The sequence below is a fragment of the Cricetulus griseus genome (assembly GCF_003668045.3).
Source record: "Cricetulus griseus strain 17A/GY chromosome 1 unlocalized genomic scaffold, alternate assembly CriGri-PICRH-1.0 chr1_0, whole genome shotgun sequence".
NCBI lineage: Eukaryota > Metazoa > Chordata > Mammalia > Rodentia > Cricetidae > Cricetulus > Cricetulus griseus.
In genome coordinates, this window is record NW_023276806.1 from 129,587,082 (window position 1) to 129,604,372 (window position 17,291).

The window sequence follows — 17,291 nt, forward strand, 5'->3', positions numbered from 1 at the left end:
ATGCCTATTCCTTCCCTGCCGCAACAGTCTGAGGGACATAAATGGCTGCACCAACCAGAAAGGAGGAATGTGACAAGAGGATGTACCAGAGTGGGATGTACCAGAGACAGCTGGCCTTGCTGTCCCTAGGGAATTAGCTTTCAGAAACAGACATGTGGAAAAGAGACACTTCCACCAGTTTTTGTTGTTGTTGTTTTAACAAGAGTTTATTAGGATGTACAGAAGACTCTGAGATAATAGTTCTTTCTAGCTATAGGGACCATGGTGACAGATATTACAGCAGGGAACCCAGGCACTTAAGAAGGAATGGAATGAACTGTTACTAAAATCTCAGGTACAAGGAATTCTCTCTCTCTCTCTCTGGGTTCTAATGTGTCACCCTGGCTGGCTCAAAACTCAGATCCACCTTCCTCTTCAGTGCTAGGATCAAAGGCATGTACCACCCAGCCTGGCTTTGCCAGATCTCCTTCTTTCCTCCTTTCTTCCTTCCTTCCTTTCTTTCTTTCTTTCTTTCTTTCTTTCTTTCTTTCTTTCTTTCCTTCCTTCCTTTCTCTCCCTCTTTCTTTTCTTTCTTTCCTTCCCTCCCCCTCCTTCCTTTTTTTTTTTCTTTTTTGTTGAGGCAGGGTTTCTCTGGCTTTGGAGGCTGTCCTGAAACTAGCTCTTGTAGACCAGGCTGGCCTTGAACTCACAGAGATCCGCCTGCCTCTGCCTCCCCCTATTGGATTAAGGTCTCTTTATTTCAGAGGACAGCAGGGTGAAACACAGGCCAGAGCTAGGTTAAGAACCCAGCCAGCGCCGCCAGAACAAAAGGGAGCCCGCGTCCCCACGTGCAGCCCCTTAAGAAGCTCCCTTACGTCATCCCGGCTTTCCTTCACCACGCCCTTATGGGCGAGTCCCCGGGTCCACCTGGTACCTGCCCCAGGACTATTGGGCGGGGCTAGGGTGACTCCCTACATCCCCCTTCCTTTGTTTTTTGAGACAGGCTTTCCCTGTGTAGTCCTTGCTGTCCTAGAACTTGCTTTGTAGACCAGGCTGGCCTTGAACTTACAGAGTTCCACCTGCCTCTGCCTCCTGAGTGCTGGGATCAAAAACAGGTTCCACCACCTGGCTTTTGCTGAATTTCGTAACTTCACCTCTGGGCCGGGGGCTTTTTTTCTTATGACTTCTGCTTTTAGTTCCCTGAGTTTCCTCTGCTCCTCTTTGTGTCTCTTCCTTATCTAGCTCCTTGGTTTTTCGTTTGCTCATGACACCTTCATGGCTGAGCATGGTACTGTTGTCCCCTCTCCCCACTGTTATTAACCCCTTCCTGAACAGGACTGACACACCAGGCAGGAAACAGTCACAGTATGGCTCATGTTCATTTGCCACTCAAGTTGTACCACAAACACACCTCAGAGTAGTGGCAGTTGCTCCCGGGTTCCCTGGCCTGGGCAAGGCTTAAGGATGTCCAGAGGCCTCTGATAAACCTTCATGGCTCTGAGGTCCTTGCCCGGGTCACGCCTAAGGGGACACGCTTGGCTTTCACATTAACGATGTACAAAAGAGTGACAACTTATTAGTAAGACAGCCTGGATGCAGCATGTCTCTTCACTCAATTCTACCCAGTACTATAAGAAGAAATTCCCAGTGCTCAGAAACCTGAGCACCCAGACCTACAGGAGTGATTCTCTCAAGAACTGGAGAAGTAGAGGCGAGACTGCCTAAGGCAGCAAAGCTTCACATCTTCCTAAGGGACCAGGATTGTTGTGTAGGGGAGGGGTGAGCAGGGCTGGAGACCACTAGGAGGAATACTATTTGCCATGCTCATCCTTAGGATAGAGTTCACATGGTGGGCTGAAGCAGACAGCTCTCAGCCTCTACAGGGAAAAAGGAGATTTAGAATTGGAGTCGGGAGCCAAGGGAGAAGAAAAGGAAAGGGTTAGTTAGACCTGAAGTGGCCATTAGACAGGACTAAAGCACTTGGGGTATGGCTCAGTGCCAGTGTAGTTGCCTGCCACAGTTGAGAGTCCGGCTTTGACAAGACCCAGGATAGCAAAGGGGAGGGAGGACAAAACTCCATCCATCTCTGTGCTCCCCACAAAGGTCACACCAATTTGGCCTTACCAATCATCAAACCATTAAAATCTTACCATACTGCAAAGATAGCACTGCCTTGGGTATCCTCTAACAATCTCTCAAATGTCCTAGCTTGCCCTCAGGACCCCTGCATCTCCCAGCATGGCAGGCAGACTCAGGATCCTAGCAAGACTACGGCCAGTGTCTGTTCTGATTCTTTGGTGCACCTTCAAAGCCATCTTACACTTTTACCTCTTACTCCAAAGTCCATGGCTAACCCAGCTCAGAAGGCCTCATCTCCCACTGTAGGGAGGACAGAGGGGAACGAGACTTCTAGTCATCAGAAGGAATCAAGGGTCCATCCACATCAAAATGGCTCTGGCAGGACATGTAGGCTTCGTCTCCGATGTTCTGATCAGCCAACAGCGGGTCACCGTGGGGCATGATGTCATCAATATTTATGATGTTGTTTCTGAAAACTAGAGCACACAGAGAAAATGTCAGTCCCTGATCCAAGTTGGATGCTCCCAACAAGAAGAACAGGCACAGTCTGGGGCTGAAGGGGATCTTGGGAAATGGAAGAACAGAGTGGGACACAGGAGGTGCTTGCACTTCCTAACATTGGGAAATTAACCAGGGCCTTGGAGCTCACCTTTTAGTAATGGGTCAGAGTGAGGTAGCTAAAGGTGTCCCCTCTTCCCCAGCCTGGCCTTGTCACTTACTTTCCATATCCACCATGTTCAGCTGCTGCAGATCTTGAGGTAAATCTGACTCTGGTGACAGCTGCGAGGCAGGTCCTGGGTCTGCCTCTGGCATTGTTTGTGGGTCCACACACGGTGTGGGGTTTAGTTCCAGCTTTGTCCCTAGATCCAGCCCTTCCTCCAGCAGCGTCTGTAAATCCAGGTCTTGTTCTAATGTCATGGCTGACATGAGATCTTCATTTAGCTCTAACGGATCCAGTTCTGCTTCCGGTTTAAGTTCTGGAGGTTGCTGCAGCTCGTCCACCTGTCTAGGTAGACAAGGACAGACAATGGGACAAGACTCAGTGAGTGTGATAAAGTGAGAAAAGGCAGAGCAAGCAGGGGCTGTGTTTCTAGTCTAAGAAGGAGATGGGGATCTAGGTGTGTTTGCACATAGCTTTACCCAGCACTCAGGAGGCAGAGGCAGGTGGATCTCTGTGAGTTTGAGACCAGTCTGGTGTACATGGTGAGACCCTGCCTGGGGTGGGGGACAGATGCAAAGGTCTAAAGGCCTTGGGCTTTATAATCAAGATTTTAAGATTTTTGTTATTCTGTCTTCCTTTGAGACAGGGTCTCATATAGCCCAGGCTGGCCCTTCAAATCTCTACATAGCCAAGGCTAGACTGGAACTTGTATGCCTTCTGCTCTCCACTCCCCAAATGCTGGAATCATAGGCACATACTGCCACCACATCTGGCCTTGAAATCCCTCTCACTTACTAGCTAGATGAATCACATATTATCAGTTACATTTTTTTAAGTTTATTTTTACTTTCTGTGTGCAAGCATTTTGCCTTTGCATATGGCTGTGCCCGAGTTTGATATGATACCATTACTGTTACCCACTCCTGTGGGTCCTCATAAGGGCTGAACAACAAAAGGTTTTAGAAAATCCAGTACTATGACTGGCATCAGGAAGAGTCCCATTACGTGAGTGGTTTTGATCATGGCCACCAGGGAGATGGCAGGAAACCATGAGAGAAGAGAGAAGTTGGTGCCTGGGGTCAGCAGGCAGAGGATTTTGAGTGAAGGGTTTGTATCTCACCTGTTGGAGACCACAATTAGCCTGTGTTTCAGGTATTTCCTCCGCTCTTCAAAATTAACTGTGGGGACACAGACAGGAGGTGGGAGAGATCAATGTGTTGGACACGTGACAGTCCTGACAAATGTACCTCCCTATTAAGGGGCATGCGCCATGGACAAATGTGCCCTGTGTGTGAAAGGAGGGAGATGGACTTTCCAATATCTGAGGAACCTTTCACTCTAGGAAGGATGTATGCCAATGATCCCAACCTTTTTCCTGGTAGTAGCACCCAAAAGCTTCATCCCGAGGGATTCTGGGATAGAGGAAGCGTAAAGGGTTCTCAGGGATGTTCTCGTCGGCAAGAACCTGGTAGTGGCGGATTATTTCTGTCAGTGGGAGTGACTGTAGCACTTCCTTGGTGTAGGGCTGCACGGAGTAGATGATCACTTTATCTGAAAAATAGTGGGCTTGAGGTGAGGCTAGCCCCAGAGTTCTCTGCCTTAGCTGCCCAACCTCAAAGCTACTATGGGATCCAGGCAGAGTCCCAGAAACCAAGAGCAGACAGAGGGTCAGAGAGGGTGGGGTGGGGTGCCTGGCAGAGAGTAGAGACTGCAGGAACAGTTGGGGGTGTGTGATGGGTGTATGTGATGGGGTGTGTGTGTGTGACTGTGTATGTGTGTGTGTAATGAGGTGTGTGGTGGGTGTATGTGATGGTGTGTGTGTGTGTGTGTGTATGTGTGTGTAATGGGGTGTGTGATGGGTGTATGTGATGGGTGTATGTGATGGGGTGTGTGGGTGTGTAATGGTGTGTGTGTGTGTGTGTGTGTGTGTGTGTGTGTGTGTGTGTAATGGGGTGTGTGATGGGTGTATGTGATGGGTGTATGTGATGGGGTGTGTGGTGTGTGTATGTGTGGTGTGTGTGTGTGTGTGTGTATGTGTGTGTAATGGGGTGTGTGATGGGTGTATGTGATGGGTGTATGTGATGGGGTGTGTGGGTGTGTAATGGTGTGTGTGTGTGTGTGTGTGTGTGTGTGTGTGTGTGTGTGTAATGGGGTGTGTGATGGGTGTATGTGATGGGTGTATGTGATGGGGTGTGTGGGTGTGTAATGGTGTGTGTGTGTGTGTGTGTGTGTGTGTGTGTGTGTGTGTGTCATTGGGGTATGTGACAGCGTGTGTGAAGAGGTATAATGGGGGCACCAACCATCATCCTGGTGCTCCACCCAAGAGCAAGTGATGCCCCCCTCAGAAGTTTCACTGAAGCGCAGAAGAAAGGTCCCAGAGACCATCTTCTTCAGCAGTCGGCGTTCCTGGTTCCGGCTCACAAAGCCCATGATGTGCCTGGAGCAGACAAAGTCACTGTAAGGTCCCAAGGTCCCTGTCCCATTCGTGTGGAAGTGGGAACTGGGATTTGGCCCTATTTCTGTCACTTTGACAATGCTCCTACCCCCAAGATTTGAAGGGGTGTGAGCATTCAATGAGGATACAATAAAGAAAGGTATGAGGTAAGGAGTGACAGACGGCTCAGCAGCTAAAGGTACCTGCCACCAAGCCTGACCACCTGAGTCCAGTCTCTGATCTACACACACACACACACACACACACACACACACACACACACTAACTACACACACACACACTACGTAAAAACACAATAGAGCTGGACATAGCATCTAATATTTTTAATCCCAGCTCTCTGGAGGCAGAGGCAAGTGGATTTGTGAGTTCAAGGCCAATGTGGTTTACATAGCAAGTTGCAGGACAGCCAGCCAGAGCTACATAATAGAGACTCTCTCTCTCTCTCTCTCTCTCTCTCTCTCTCTCTCTCTCTCTCTCTCTCTGTGTGTGTGTGTGTGTGTGTGTGTGTGTGTGTGTGTAAAAAGGCCAGGTGATGGACAGTTGCCCAAGCCTGAGTCTATTCCCAATTCTGTCCATTAAGCCAGTTCCTAATTTCTCCAAGAATGGGTTTCCTCATGAGACTGAAGGTGGAACTATTCACCACACTGGTGACACAATGAACAGAGCCTGCAGGGACTGAGCACCCTGCAGGCTCTGCAACACTGCAGACACTTGACAAATACAGGCCATAATTACTATTACTAACGGGACCTCCCGTCAGTTTTTGGTCTCTCCCGTGCCATAAGGGGGCGCACGAAGTCCACTCCTGAGCCCAGTGAGAGAAAACCCTGGATAGGAGGGCTGAGAAAGGCCTTACCCATCATTCCAGAGCTCCTTCAGGTGGTCATGGACCAGCTCCAGAATTTTGTCCAGCCACGTCCAGAAAGGGATCTTGCCAGGGGGGCTGTCTCTCTGAAGGAGGAATGGAAAGGCAGGAAGAGATTGGAGCTACCCTTAGTGTAGGGAAGGGTCGAGGCAGGGCCAGAATTGGGACTGGGGACTAGAGAGACACAGGCTGCTGGGAATTACCTTACTGAAGTCCACCCAGGACAACAATGCATCCTCCATCCTGCAGTTCTTTCCTGTAGGACAGGGTCACAGATGGTTTGGATGAATGAAGGAGGCCATGGGGGCCAGGCAGAGGGCCTGGGATAGGACACAGGGTAGGGGCAAGCTAGGCTAGGGAAAGAGTGAGAACAAAGAAAAACTGTACCAAAGAGCTTGTTCTTCAGCATGCCCAGCTGCTCAGAATTGAGGCCTCGGCCAACATACGAGGAGAATTGCCAACTGAGAACAGGCCCCAGCAAGCTCCAGGGGGCTTTAGGAGCATGGCAGAAGAATTTGGGGTTCTGTGGGGGAGAGGGAGGTGAGATGGCTCAAAAGCAGCCCTTCCCGCCATGCCTTCACTCCTCTCTGCTCCTCACCCATTCACCTCATCCTCCTACCTGGGGGGTTGGGCTGAGCATGTTGAACCAGAGAACTGAGGCCCAGGCAATGGAGAGCTGGTTCATGTTAGAAATGATCACCACAGGGAGCGTGTCCGTCTGGGAAACAGACAGAAGTCATGGTGGTGGCAGACGTCTGCCTTGGGGCCTGGATGACACCTCACTCTGGGAGACCTTGGGACACTTCCGTTGGTGTCTGTGCGGTGCCCCCTGTGTGTTTCTTCTAAATGTGCTGCCTCCTCCTTCCCTGCTTCCCCTCACTCACCTGCAGCTCCATCTTCAGACCTTGGTACACGTATTGCACCACAAAGCTGATGACATGTAACTCCTCCATTACGGCCAGCGGCCCCTGGAGAGTCACAGTGATTAGAGGGCTCCTTGGTCAGTCGAGGCTCTGGAGAGTCCCCCCAGCCTTACCTTATTGGTGCCCTTTCCTGTCCCCACAGAACGTTGCTCCACCAGCGTCTGTGAACGGAGGGAAATACAATGCCAGGGAGGGGACCCAAAGGCCAAGACCTGGAAATATTCCTCCAACCCTGGTCCTTCGAATTAGTGGCCAATTCTATTAACCCTTCTTACCAAGAAGCCAAAGTCCCAAACTAAACCTTGTCTCTGGCCCTCCTCAGGGGTCAAGGTTTTTTGGTTTGAGGTCAGAATGTTGAATTTCCGGAAGCTGTTCCAGGGAAAAGATATACGGAGACAAAGAGCAAGTTAGTGTCTGTCTGTCTGTCTCTGTAGCCCAGGCTGGCCTTGTATTCTCAGTGATCCTCTTGCCCCAGACTCCTAAGTACTGAAGTTTCAGGTGTATCCCACTATGCCATACTCAGAGTTAGTTTTAAGAATCAGCAGGAAAGGGCCAGTGAGATGGCTCAACAGGCAGAGAGGTTGTGGCCAAGCCTGATTACTTGAGTTCAAACCCCAAGACCCACATGGTGGGAGGAAAGAGCAGACTCCCACTAGTTGTCCTCTGATCTATACATATTTCCATATTTTTCTTTCTTGATCTTGGGCATGTACACACACACACACACACACACACACACACACACACACACTAGCTCTTTCTGTAACTAAAATCCAAATAAAAAAACAAAAATCCCACTTCATTTCAGACTTCCTCTTCTCCTGTTGTCCATGCCCCACCCACATCCCCTTCCTTCCGTGGACCCCACCGGTGTTGCCAACCGTGGTAGTGCAGGCCATGTATGCAGAGTGCATGTGCTTATCAGACACCTACCCTGGTAACTCTGAATTCCTGAAAAGAAAGAAAAAAGACAATCACTGGTCCTGTGGGGGACAGGGAGATGGCTCAGAAGCACCCCGTCCCACCAAGCCTCCACTCAGGAGGTAAAAGTGGATAGGAATTTGGTCTTGGTAGTCAGGACAGGTTCTAGAGTTCACTGGCCACATGGCCTGTCAGACGAGACACGGTATTTCTGAGTTCATGTCCTTATTTGTCACTAATACCCACCTGGTGGCTGTGTTAGTAAAACGAGCCTGAGACACGCTGCATGGCAGCGAGTGTGTGCTTGGTGAGAGGGGGGTGGGCTTTGCTGCTGTTGTTTAGTTTTTGTGTGTGTGGTTTTTTTGTTGTTGTTGTTGTTGTTGTTTAAAGATTTTATTCATTTATTATGTATACGGTCTTGTGCCTGCATGCCAGCAGAGGGCACCAGATCTCATAACAGATGGTTGTCAGCCGGGAATTGAACTCAGGACCTCTGGAAGAACAGTCAGTGCTCTTAACCTCTGAGCCATCTCTCCAACCCCGTGTGTGTGGTTTTTGTTGTTTTATTTTTCTTTTGTTTTTGTTTTTTGTTTTTGTTTTTGTTTTTTTTTTTTGAGACAGGGTTTCTCTGTGTAGCCCTGGCTGCCCTGGAACTCACGCTATACACCAGGCTGGCCTCAAACTCACAGAGATCTCCCTACCTCTGCCTCCCTCCCCCCATTAAAGGGGTGCACTACAACTCCTGGCTTCACTTCTGTAAGGTAGAATGGCACGGACAGGAGGCAGTCTGAGGGTCCAGCTGTGCAGCGACTACCGCTGGCACCAGTCCATCCCCACTGGCCATCTTAGTCACATCCTTCAGCCGCTCAACTTACCTGTCAATGGAGACCTCTGCTTTGAGTGACTCGTTGCCCTCCTGGAGTCTCACCAGCAGTCTGGGGGGAAAGGAGATGGGTTGGATATAGTGGTCAATCTTAAATTTGTTGTTGTTTGTTTTCGAGACAGGGTTTCTCTGTATAACAGTCCTGGCTGCCCTGGAACTAGCGCTGGAGACCAGGCTGGCCTCAAACTCACAGAGATCCTGCCTCTGCCTCCCGAGTGCTGGGATTAAAGTCGTGCACCACCACTGCCTAGTTCTCAAATTCTTGATAAGGTCAGATGTGTAGAAAAAACTGTGTGTGTGGGGGGGTGGGGGACTAGAAGGGGAAGGTAGACTGGAGGGGGAAGAAGAAATTTCCATCAGCTAAAGAATCTGCAAAGTCAGAAAAGGTACAATGGCAGAGTAGGAGAAAACAAGGCAGGGGTTAGAAAATCAAGCAACCTTGTTCGGACAGTGAACTTGCTCCCAGTCTTCAGGATGAGGGGTCGATGAAGGGTTTGGGGCATGCAGGGCTGGGTTTCTACCACAAAGGACCTAAGGAAGAGGCATGGAGAGAAGATAACAGTTCAGTGTCTGTAACAACCGGAACCCCACGTTTCTTCCTTGTTCCTCCCACCACAGACCCCTCCCAGGCCACCAGACCTTTGGAGCAGGCGTTGTAGTAACTCTGTGACTTGGGCATTTTGCAGGTCCACCCCTTTGCTGAACATGTCCCCGTCATACTTAAGCATGTGGCTCATTTCCTTCAGCTGTCTCAGCAGCTGTCGAAGGTGGAACAGGAGCTTTGCTCCAGCCGTCAACCTGCATGACACAGTCCGGAGAGAGAGGATGTGTGAGTTTCACAGGGCCCCACTGAGGTTCTGGGTGCTCTCCTTTTAATAATGTGGAGGGTTGGAAACTGACTTGAGGGGCTGGGGAGATGGCTCAGGGGTTAAGAGCACTGGCTGCTCTTCCAGAGGACCCAAGTTCAGTTCCCAGCACCCACATAGCAGCTCACAGCTGTCTGTAACTCCAGTTCCAGGGGACCCAACACCCTTCCCAGGCATACATGAGGCAAAACACTAATGCACACAAAATAAAATAAAACAAAACAAAAACCTCACTCGACTAAAAAAGAACCCAGAACCAGGTATGCCACTGCCTCCTTGTTCTTCCACACTCTCAAGGTTAAGTAGGAGGGTTCGAGAGTTTAAGGCCAGCCTGGGACACATGAGACCCTGTCACAAACAAACAATGCAGGAAACATATGGCAAAGTATTCAATACAATTTTTCCCTAGTCAGAGTTTCTGTGTGTAGCCCAGGCTACCCTGGAGCTCACTCTGGAGATCCACCTGCCTCTGCCTCCCAGGTACTGGGATGAAAGACATGAGCCAATACTAACCTGATTCAACACAATTTTTACTCCAAGAGATTAAACTCAAAACTGCTTTGTTACACAAAACTGATAAAAGTTTTATTAACATGATGACACTTTATTTTGTACAGGAGGTGCGATATGTGCAGGTCAGAGTTGTGCATCGTCATTGATGGCTCCTCAGCTCTCTGAGACAGGCTCTCTCACTGAACCTGGTTCTCACCATTTTGCCTAAGAGGCTGGCCAGCAAACCCTGGGTCTCTGACTATTTCTTCCGACTTGGTGCTGGGGTTACAGGTACCTGGTATTAGGCCCAGCATTTTTTTTTTTTTCATTTGGTTTTTTCGAGACAGGATTTCTCTGTGTAACAGCCCTGGCTGTCCTGGAACTCACTATTTAGTTCGAGGCTGGCCTCAAACTCACAGAGATCTACCTGCCTCTGCCTCCTGAGTGCTGGGATTAAGGTGTGTGCCATCACCGCCTGGCTATGCCCAGCTTTTATGTAGGTGCTTGGAATCTGAACTCAGGCCCTATGCTCGAATAGCAAGCTTGTTCCTGATGGAGCCATTTCCTCAGATGCTGGGGTGGTTTTTTTCTTTCTTCTTTGTGTGTGTGTGTGTGTGTGTGTGTGTGTGTGTGTGTGTGTGTGTGTGTCTTCAAGCAGGGTCTCAGTATACACTCCAGACTAGCCTGAACTCTCAGTTCTTATGTGTTTCCTCTATAGAACCTGGATCCCTGGACACCAACACCACACTCAGCTCAGAGCCCTCTTTTTGTTCATTCTGTCCTGGAACCATGAGGGCTAGGCCTGGTGTGTGCATGAGGATGGGAAGGAAATATCTTTTCCTCTTACCACTGTTCCAGCTGTTCCAGCTGCAGCTCTGGCAGTGGGGCTCCAATGCAAGATTTCTGCTGCTGCACCTTCCACTCATCCAATTTTGGCAGCAACAGGTCAACCAGGGTGGTTAATCGGCCTACTAGTGTTCTGGACGTATCCAGCACTTCCTAGCATAAGGAAAATTCGAGTGCTAAGTACCTCTCACCACCACCTCATCATCAATCAGCTGTTAAGAGGGCCAGAGCCCCCTCCCTGTGGTTCCCTTCTGCCCTAGCTGTTAACTGCCTTCACCTTTCTCATTCTGTCCAGTTCATTGGCTGTTGTCTGTACAAGCTGGAACTGTTCCTTCTGATGAGGGTCCAAAGATGATGTCTTCTCTGAAACACAGAACCACGAGTCAGCTCATGGGTTCCTACTCTCTTTCCTGGCCAGGGTCTCAGTCAGGAACAGGGAATGATGGGTGGAGGGAGAGGAAGGGAGCACTAGGTGAAGGACAGGCACCTGGAGTCCCATGGACAAATTCTGAATGGACCAGAAGCCACTCAACCTGCCGTGGCAGCTTTCTACATCAGCCCTCCATCACTTACTGGCCATTCCACAGCCACATCTCTGTTCCGCCCTACAACACGCCCTGGCACCACTGTTTTGTATATGGACGGGACCGCTGATACTGACATAGACAGCTGAGGGAGGGGTCAGCTGCTTGCTAGAGGATTCAGTTTCTGTCATCATCTACACTAGGTTTCTGAGATGGCCCCTGGCTCTCTCCCACTTTGAGTGGACCTACTTTGAGTGAAAACCGTGTATCTGAAGCTGAAGACGTCGTGCAGGTCTTTCAGTTGCCTGATGGATCTCACCAACATCTGTAGAGAAGATGGGACCCCAATAAGGCTGCTCTGAGGGGGTGGAAAACTGCATCCTCTCTCCACCCGACACCTGCCACATCCACCGACCTCAACCCTAGCCTGTAAATCCAGGATTCGGGATTCAGTCTCAAGCTGCTGGCTTCCCACTGCCACTTCAGGAGCTGGCCTGGCTTGTACCTGAAACAAGAGAATCTGAGTGTGTTTGAACTCTTTCTTTTCTTTTCCAAGACAGGGTTTCACTATGCTGCCCTAGCTGTCCAGGAACTAGCTCCGTAGACCAGGCTGGCCTCAGACTCACAGATCCGCCTGCCTCTGCCTCCCAAGCACTGGGAGTAAAGCTGTGCACCCTCTCCCCTTCCCAGAATAAACGCTGACTTTTCATCCCTAAAATCGGGACCTGAAATATACTGCAGGATGTGGGGAGATCCTGGTCAGAGACAAGTTCTCTGAGCCCTTTCCATGGTGTCTTTCTATCCCAAGAGCTTCCAACATCCCATTCGTCCTTACCTCCTGAGCCCTTTGAGCCTGATTCAGAATTCTTTTCTCTTCCAGGAGAAGGTTAAAGATCATCCCAGCCAGCTGGGTAGGGCCATTAGAAAAGGTCTAAGTGGGGAAAACAGAAGGATCAGTCCATTTAACTACCTTAACGGCCTGCCAGTCCAGAACCTGCTCTCAGTTTCTCTAGTATTGTCCCTCATCAGGGTCCCTGGCCACCTCCGTATCTACCCGTATCAGTCCTTTACTATGCCAGTGATACACCAAGTCCAGGCTCTATCCCCTCGCTTTGCATCTTTAGGAACAGATGCCCTTACCCTACACTCAGAGGTGAGTCCCATCCCGTTAGTCCAAGCTTTTTTTTTTTTTTTAAGATTTTATTTATTATGTATACAACATTCTGCTTCCGTGTATATCTGCACACCAGAAGAGGGCACCAGATCTCTTAACGGATGGTTGTGAGCCACCATGTGGTTGCTGAGAATTGAACTCAGGACCTCTGGAAGAGCAGTCGGTGCTCTTAACCTCTGAGCTATCTCTCCAGCCCCTAGTCCAAGCTTTTCCCGGTACCTGGATGTCCCGGCTGAATTTTCGCAAGTTATGCTGCAATAAAAAGCAATCAGGGTCTGAGGAGTGGTCCCACTGGTTCAGCTGGTCCAGGATGTTGAAGTACAGCATGTTGGCCTTGGACTGATCATTGCCTAGCGAGGCCTCCCGCCTGAGGACCAGGCACAAAAGGACTAAGATCTCTGTAAAGTCACCACTGCTGTGAGATCTCCCACCCTGCCCAGGACGTCTCTAACTAGGACCCTGTTGGCTCAGAAGAAAGAAACCACCTGGATTCCCAAAGCCCTCACCAGTTCTGGTCTTCAATCCAGGCAGCCAAGTGCTGTCTAACATCCATTGGCAGGATGCTTTGAGAGTATAGCTGGTGCAGCTGGTCCAGAAACGGGCTGTCAAGATTCTGCAGTGTCTCCCATTGCGCCATCTGGACTCTGAATGGAAAGGATATCAGTTCTCAATTCAACATTTTATGGAGCCAAACTATCCATAGTCTCATGATGATTTATGAGTTTATTGTTTGGTTTATAAAAAATGAACAGGCTGGGCAGTGGTGGTGTATACCTTTAGTCCCAGCACTCGGAAAGCAGAGGCAGGAGGATCTCTGTGAGTTCAAGGCCAGCCTGGTCTACAGAGAGAGTTCCAGGATAGCCAGGGCTACACAGAGAAACCCTGTCTCAGAAAACAAATCCAGGGGCTCACTCAAATAACCCAGCTGGCCTAGAAATCAAAACAATGCCACCTCAGCCTCCCAAGTGCTAGGATTTCAGCATAAGCCTCCAAGTCTGACTATGTAACTTTTGTTCTAATTTAAAATGTTTCAATTAGGCTGGCGTTGGTGGTGCATGCCTTTAATCTCAGCACTTGGGAGGCAGAGGCAGGTGGATCTCTATAAGTTCTAGACCAGCCTGGTCTACAAGAGCTAGTTCCAAGACAGCCTCCAAAGCCACAGAGAAACCCTGTCTTGGAAAAAAAAATGTTTCAATTATACAATTAAAAGATACAGAAAAGGGGCTGGAGATTTGGCTCAGTTTTTTGTTTGTTTGTTTGTTTTTATTTTTTTGGGTTTTTCTTTTTTTTTTTCCGAGACAGGGTTTCTCTGTGGCTTTGGAGCCTGCCCTGGAACTAGCTCTTTAGACCAGGCTGGTCTCGAACTCACAGAGATCTGCCTGCCTCTGCCTCCCGAGTGCTGGGATTAAAGGCGTGGGCCACCAACGCCCGTCTTGGCTCAGTGTTTAAGAGCACTTGTTGCTCTTTTAGAGGAGGAGTTTTTGATTCTTAACACCCACGTGGCGCTAAATTCCATTCCTAGGGGATCGATTGGATGGATGCCCTCTTTAGACTTCTGAGAATATCAGGCACTTAGGTGGTATGCCTACATACATATACACAAAACTCAAAAACATAAAAAGAATCTTTAAAAGACACAGAAAATAGCCGGGCTGTGGTGGTGTACACCTTTAGTCCCAGCACTTGGGAGGCAGAGACTGGCAGATTTCTCTGAGTTAGAGGCCAGCCTGGTCTACAGAGTGAGTGCCAGGACAGCTAGGGCTGTTACACAGAGAAACCCTGTCTTGAAAAAAAAAAAAAAAAAAAAAAAAAAAAAACAAGATACAGATTACATTGCTTCTATTCTCGGTTTTGGTTTCTGTCCTTTCTCTCTAAAGATAGTTCTTATTACAGTTTACTTTAGTTTTTCCAGGGAATACTATTAAATAGTTGTCATATGTAGTACTTTTTGTTTACTAGTAACTTTCAAGACCTGAGCCTGGTGGCACATGCCTGTAATACCAGCACTTAGCAGTTGGAGGCAGGAGCATTAAGGGCAGGCTCAGCTACATAGTGAATTTAGGTCAGGCAGGGCTGCTGTGGATCATTTGTTGTTGTTGTTTTGTTTTAAAGGTTTTATTTATTTATTATGTCTTCTGCCTTCATGCCAGCAGAGGGCACCAGATCTCATTCAAGGTGGTTGTGAGCCACCATGTGGTTGCTGGGAATTGAACTCAGGACCTCTTGGAAGAACAGTCAGTGCTCTTGACCACTGAGCCATCTCTCCAGCCTGTGGATCAATCAGTTTTTGTACACTGTGAATATGTATTACCCTCAATGGTTAATAAAGAGCTGACTGGCCTATAGCTGGGCAGGAGAGCCACACTAGGAGAATGCTGGAAAGAAGGGAAGAGTCTTAGGAGTCGCCAGCCAGATGCAGAGGAAACAGGACGTGTACAAAATGAGGTAACAACACATGAACTGCACGGCAGTAAGTAAAGGAATATAAATGGGTTAATTTAAAACATAAGAGCTTGTGGAGTTTGACTTTCAGGATGTTGTGAGTCTCCCAGTTTGGGTGCTCAGAACTGAACCCCAGTCCTCTGCAAGAGCAATGAGCTCTCTTAGCCACTTAGCTGTCTCTCCACCCACCAAGAGCCAATTTTTCATTTTAGCTTTCTAATAATAATCCTTGACCGCCCCTTGCTGGAGATCAAACAGAGGACCTCTCTTGTGCTCTGTGAATGCTCTAGCTGAACTACATAACTACAACATCAGACAGGTATTTGACTCTTTTATTTATTTATTTATTTATTTATTTATTTATTCCAGACAGGGTTTCTCTGTGTAGTTCTGGCTGTTCTGGAACTCACTCTGTAGCCAGGCTGGCCTTGAACTCAGAGATCCACTTGTCTGGGTGTTAAAGGTGTCAAGAGTGCTGGGGTCAAAGGTGTGCACCACCACCACCACGCCTGTATTGCTTTTAAGAAACAAAAACATTGCTGTGCGGTGGTTGCACAAGTCTTTAATCCCAGCACTTGGGAGGCAGAGGCAGGTGGATCTCTATGAGTTTGAGACCAGCCTGGTCTAAAAGAGCTAGTTCCAGGACAGGCTCCAGAGCTACACAGAGAAACCAACCCTGCTTCAAAAAACAAACAAACAAACATCATTTTAAAGACAAGATCCCAGTTCTTCAGGAATTAAAGGACTAGTATCCAAGCAAGGGAACAAGTAAATTCTGAGATTTAAATAAGAAACCAAACATAAGAGAAAAAAAAAGTTGCTGGCTGTGGTGGTGCACACCTTGAATCCCAGCACTGGGGAAGCAGAGGCCCAGCCCGGTCTGCACAGCAAGTTCCAGGACAGGCAGGGCTAAACCCTGCCTCAAAACAAACAAGTCTTCCTAAGTGGACTGTACTGCGGTTATGGGAGCTGCAAAGTGCTTTCTCTAGCTTCACCCTCTCAATTTTACACTAAATAAAATTTTCTGAAATAAACTAGACTGTGTGTGTAACCTTAAGCAAGCAGTTTCATCTCCCAGGACTTTACAGTTTATATTTGTATATATATTTGATATATATATTTGATTGTATGTATATATGCATATATACATACATAACAAATAAGGATGTCCGTGTTTTCATTTATTTATTTATTTTGGTAAGGATAAAATATTATGCAAAGGGGCTGGGAACACAGCTCAGCGGGTGAGAGCTCTGGCTGCTGTTCCAGACGACCCCACTGGGTTCGATTCCCAGCTCCCACATGGCAATTTATGACCAGCATTCCAGTCCCAGATCTGACGACCTCTTCTGACCAACACAAGCACTGCACGGATGTGGCACACAGACAAAGCATGCTTACAAATTAAATAACAAACAGATGATAGACAGATAACGCTTTGGCTTATGACAAGGGTCAAATGCTGCATGCCAGGCTTCAGGGTTTGCGGAGGAGTTTTGGAAGAAGGTCGACAGGGCTGAAAAGTAAAAGCAAAGCGAGGGTGTGACATCCCGGACAGGGGCATCCCGGGGGCAGTGGCCCTTCCCGAGATCGAACTCACGCCTCCCTGCTCCGCACACGCTCTCCGGGCCTGTACCTTCTGAGGCTCCGGTGCCGCTCCTCCCAGTGGCTCCCGCGGCAACTTCCACTCCTCCGGGCGGCTCAAGAACCCCACCCCGCCCCTGACTTCGGCGGACCCAGACCGTGATCACCGGGCCCTACGGATTCGCCGTTCCGGGCTCTGGCTGAGGCTCGCCCACGCCCTTCCCACGTCACGCCCTCATTGGCGGAGTCCTGGCCCCGCCCACCACCGGGCTGGGCGAGCTGCTGGAAACCACACCGCCGAGCTCCGTGTTTGGCGAAGAGGCTCCCAGAGGGGCGGAACCCAACTAATGTCATACCCAAGAATTCAAGCAGCTGACTTTCCCGAACCTGCACTCCCAGGAAAAGGAAACGAAACCAGAGCGTGCAGAGGCACCAAGGACTCCGCAGAAGGGGTGGGACTTGCATTTCGATACTTTAGGTAGGGAGGGAAGAGCCGAGGCACATATTTTTGAGGACATAATGATAAATACCATAGGATCGTGTTATCAGTTTTTAATTTCCATAACCACTTGTTCAGGTGAAAACTCACTACTCCCT

General features: G+C 49.0%; 1 protein-coding gene across 2 annotated transcripts; it reads right to left on the reverse strand.

Annotated features, from left to right (window-relative positions):
• Positions 1-1,334: 1,334 nt before the first annotated feature.
• On the reverse strand, positions 1,335-16,912 carry Stat2 (signal transducer and activator of transcription 2). 2 transcript variants are annotated; one of them, XM_027392714.2, is made up of 24 exons: positions 16,747-16,912; positions 13,175-13,312; positions 12,888-13,035; positions 12,330-12,425; positions 11,910-11,999; positions 11,744-11,819; positions 11,248-11,333; positions 10,972-11,123; positions 9,406-9,564; positions 9,205-9,297; positions 8,759-8,818; positions 7,896-7,913; positions 7,238-7,331; positions 7,076-7,123; positions 6,924-7,007; positions 6,659-6,757; positions 6,427-6,562; positions 6,243-6,295; positions 6,031-6,125; positions 5,020-5,156; positions 4,088-4,270; positions 3,840-3,897; positions 2,778-3,064; positions 1,335-2,534 (listed from the first exon to the last, which is right to left on the reverse strand). In XM_027392714.2, the coding sequence occupies exons 2-24, from the start codon at positions 13,303-13,305 to the stop codon at positions 2,389-2,391; spliced, it is 2,529 nt and encodes an 842-aa protein (XP_027248515.1). In that variant the 5' UTR covers positions 13,306-13,312; positions 16,747-16,912; the 3' UTR covers positions 1,335-2,388. The 2 variants fall into 2 exon arrangements, with proteins under 2 accessions (XP_027248515.1, XP_027248517.1); XM_027392716.2 differs by lacking the exons at positions 12,888-13,035; positions 16,747-16,912 and having other exon boundaries at positions 13,175-13,313.
• Positions 16,913-17,291: the final 379 nt, after the last annotated feature.

Excerpts from the sequence above, each read along its gene's own strand:
- Stat2 (XM_027392714.2), bottom strand. The coding sequence starts at position 13,305 with ATGGCGCAATGGGAGACACTGCAGAATCTTGACAGCCCGTTTCTGGAC. Across the intron at positions 6,296-6,426 it reads GCTGAAGAACAAGCTCTTTG|GAAAGAACTGCAGGATGGAG; the intron begins GTACAGTTTTTC and ends CCTGTCCTACAG. Across the intron at positions 3,065-3,839 it reads CTAATTGTGGTCTCCAACAG|ACAGGTGGACGAGCTGCAGC; the intron begins GTGAGATACAAA and ends TTGTCTACCTAG.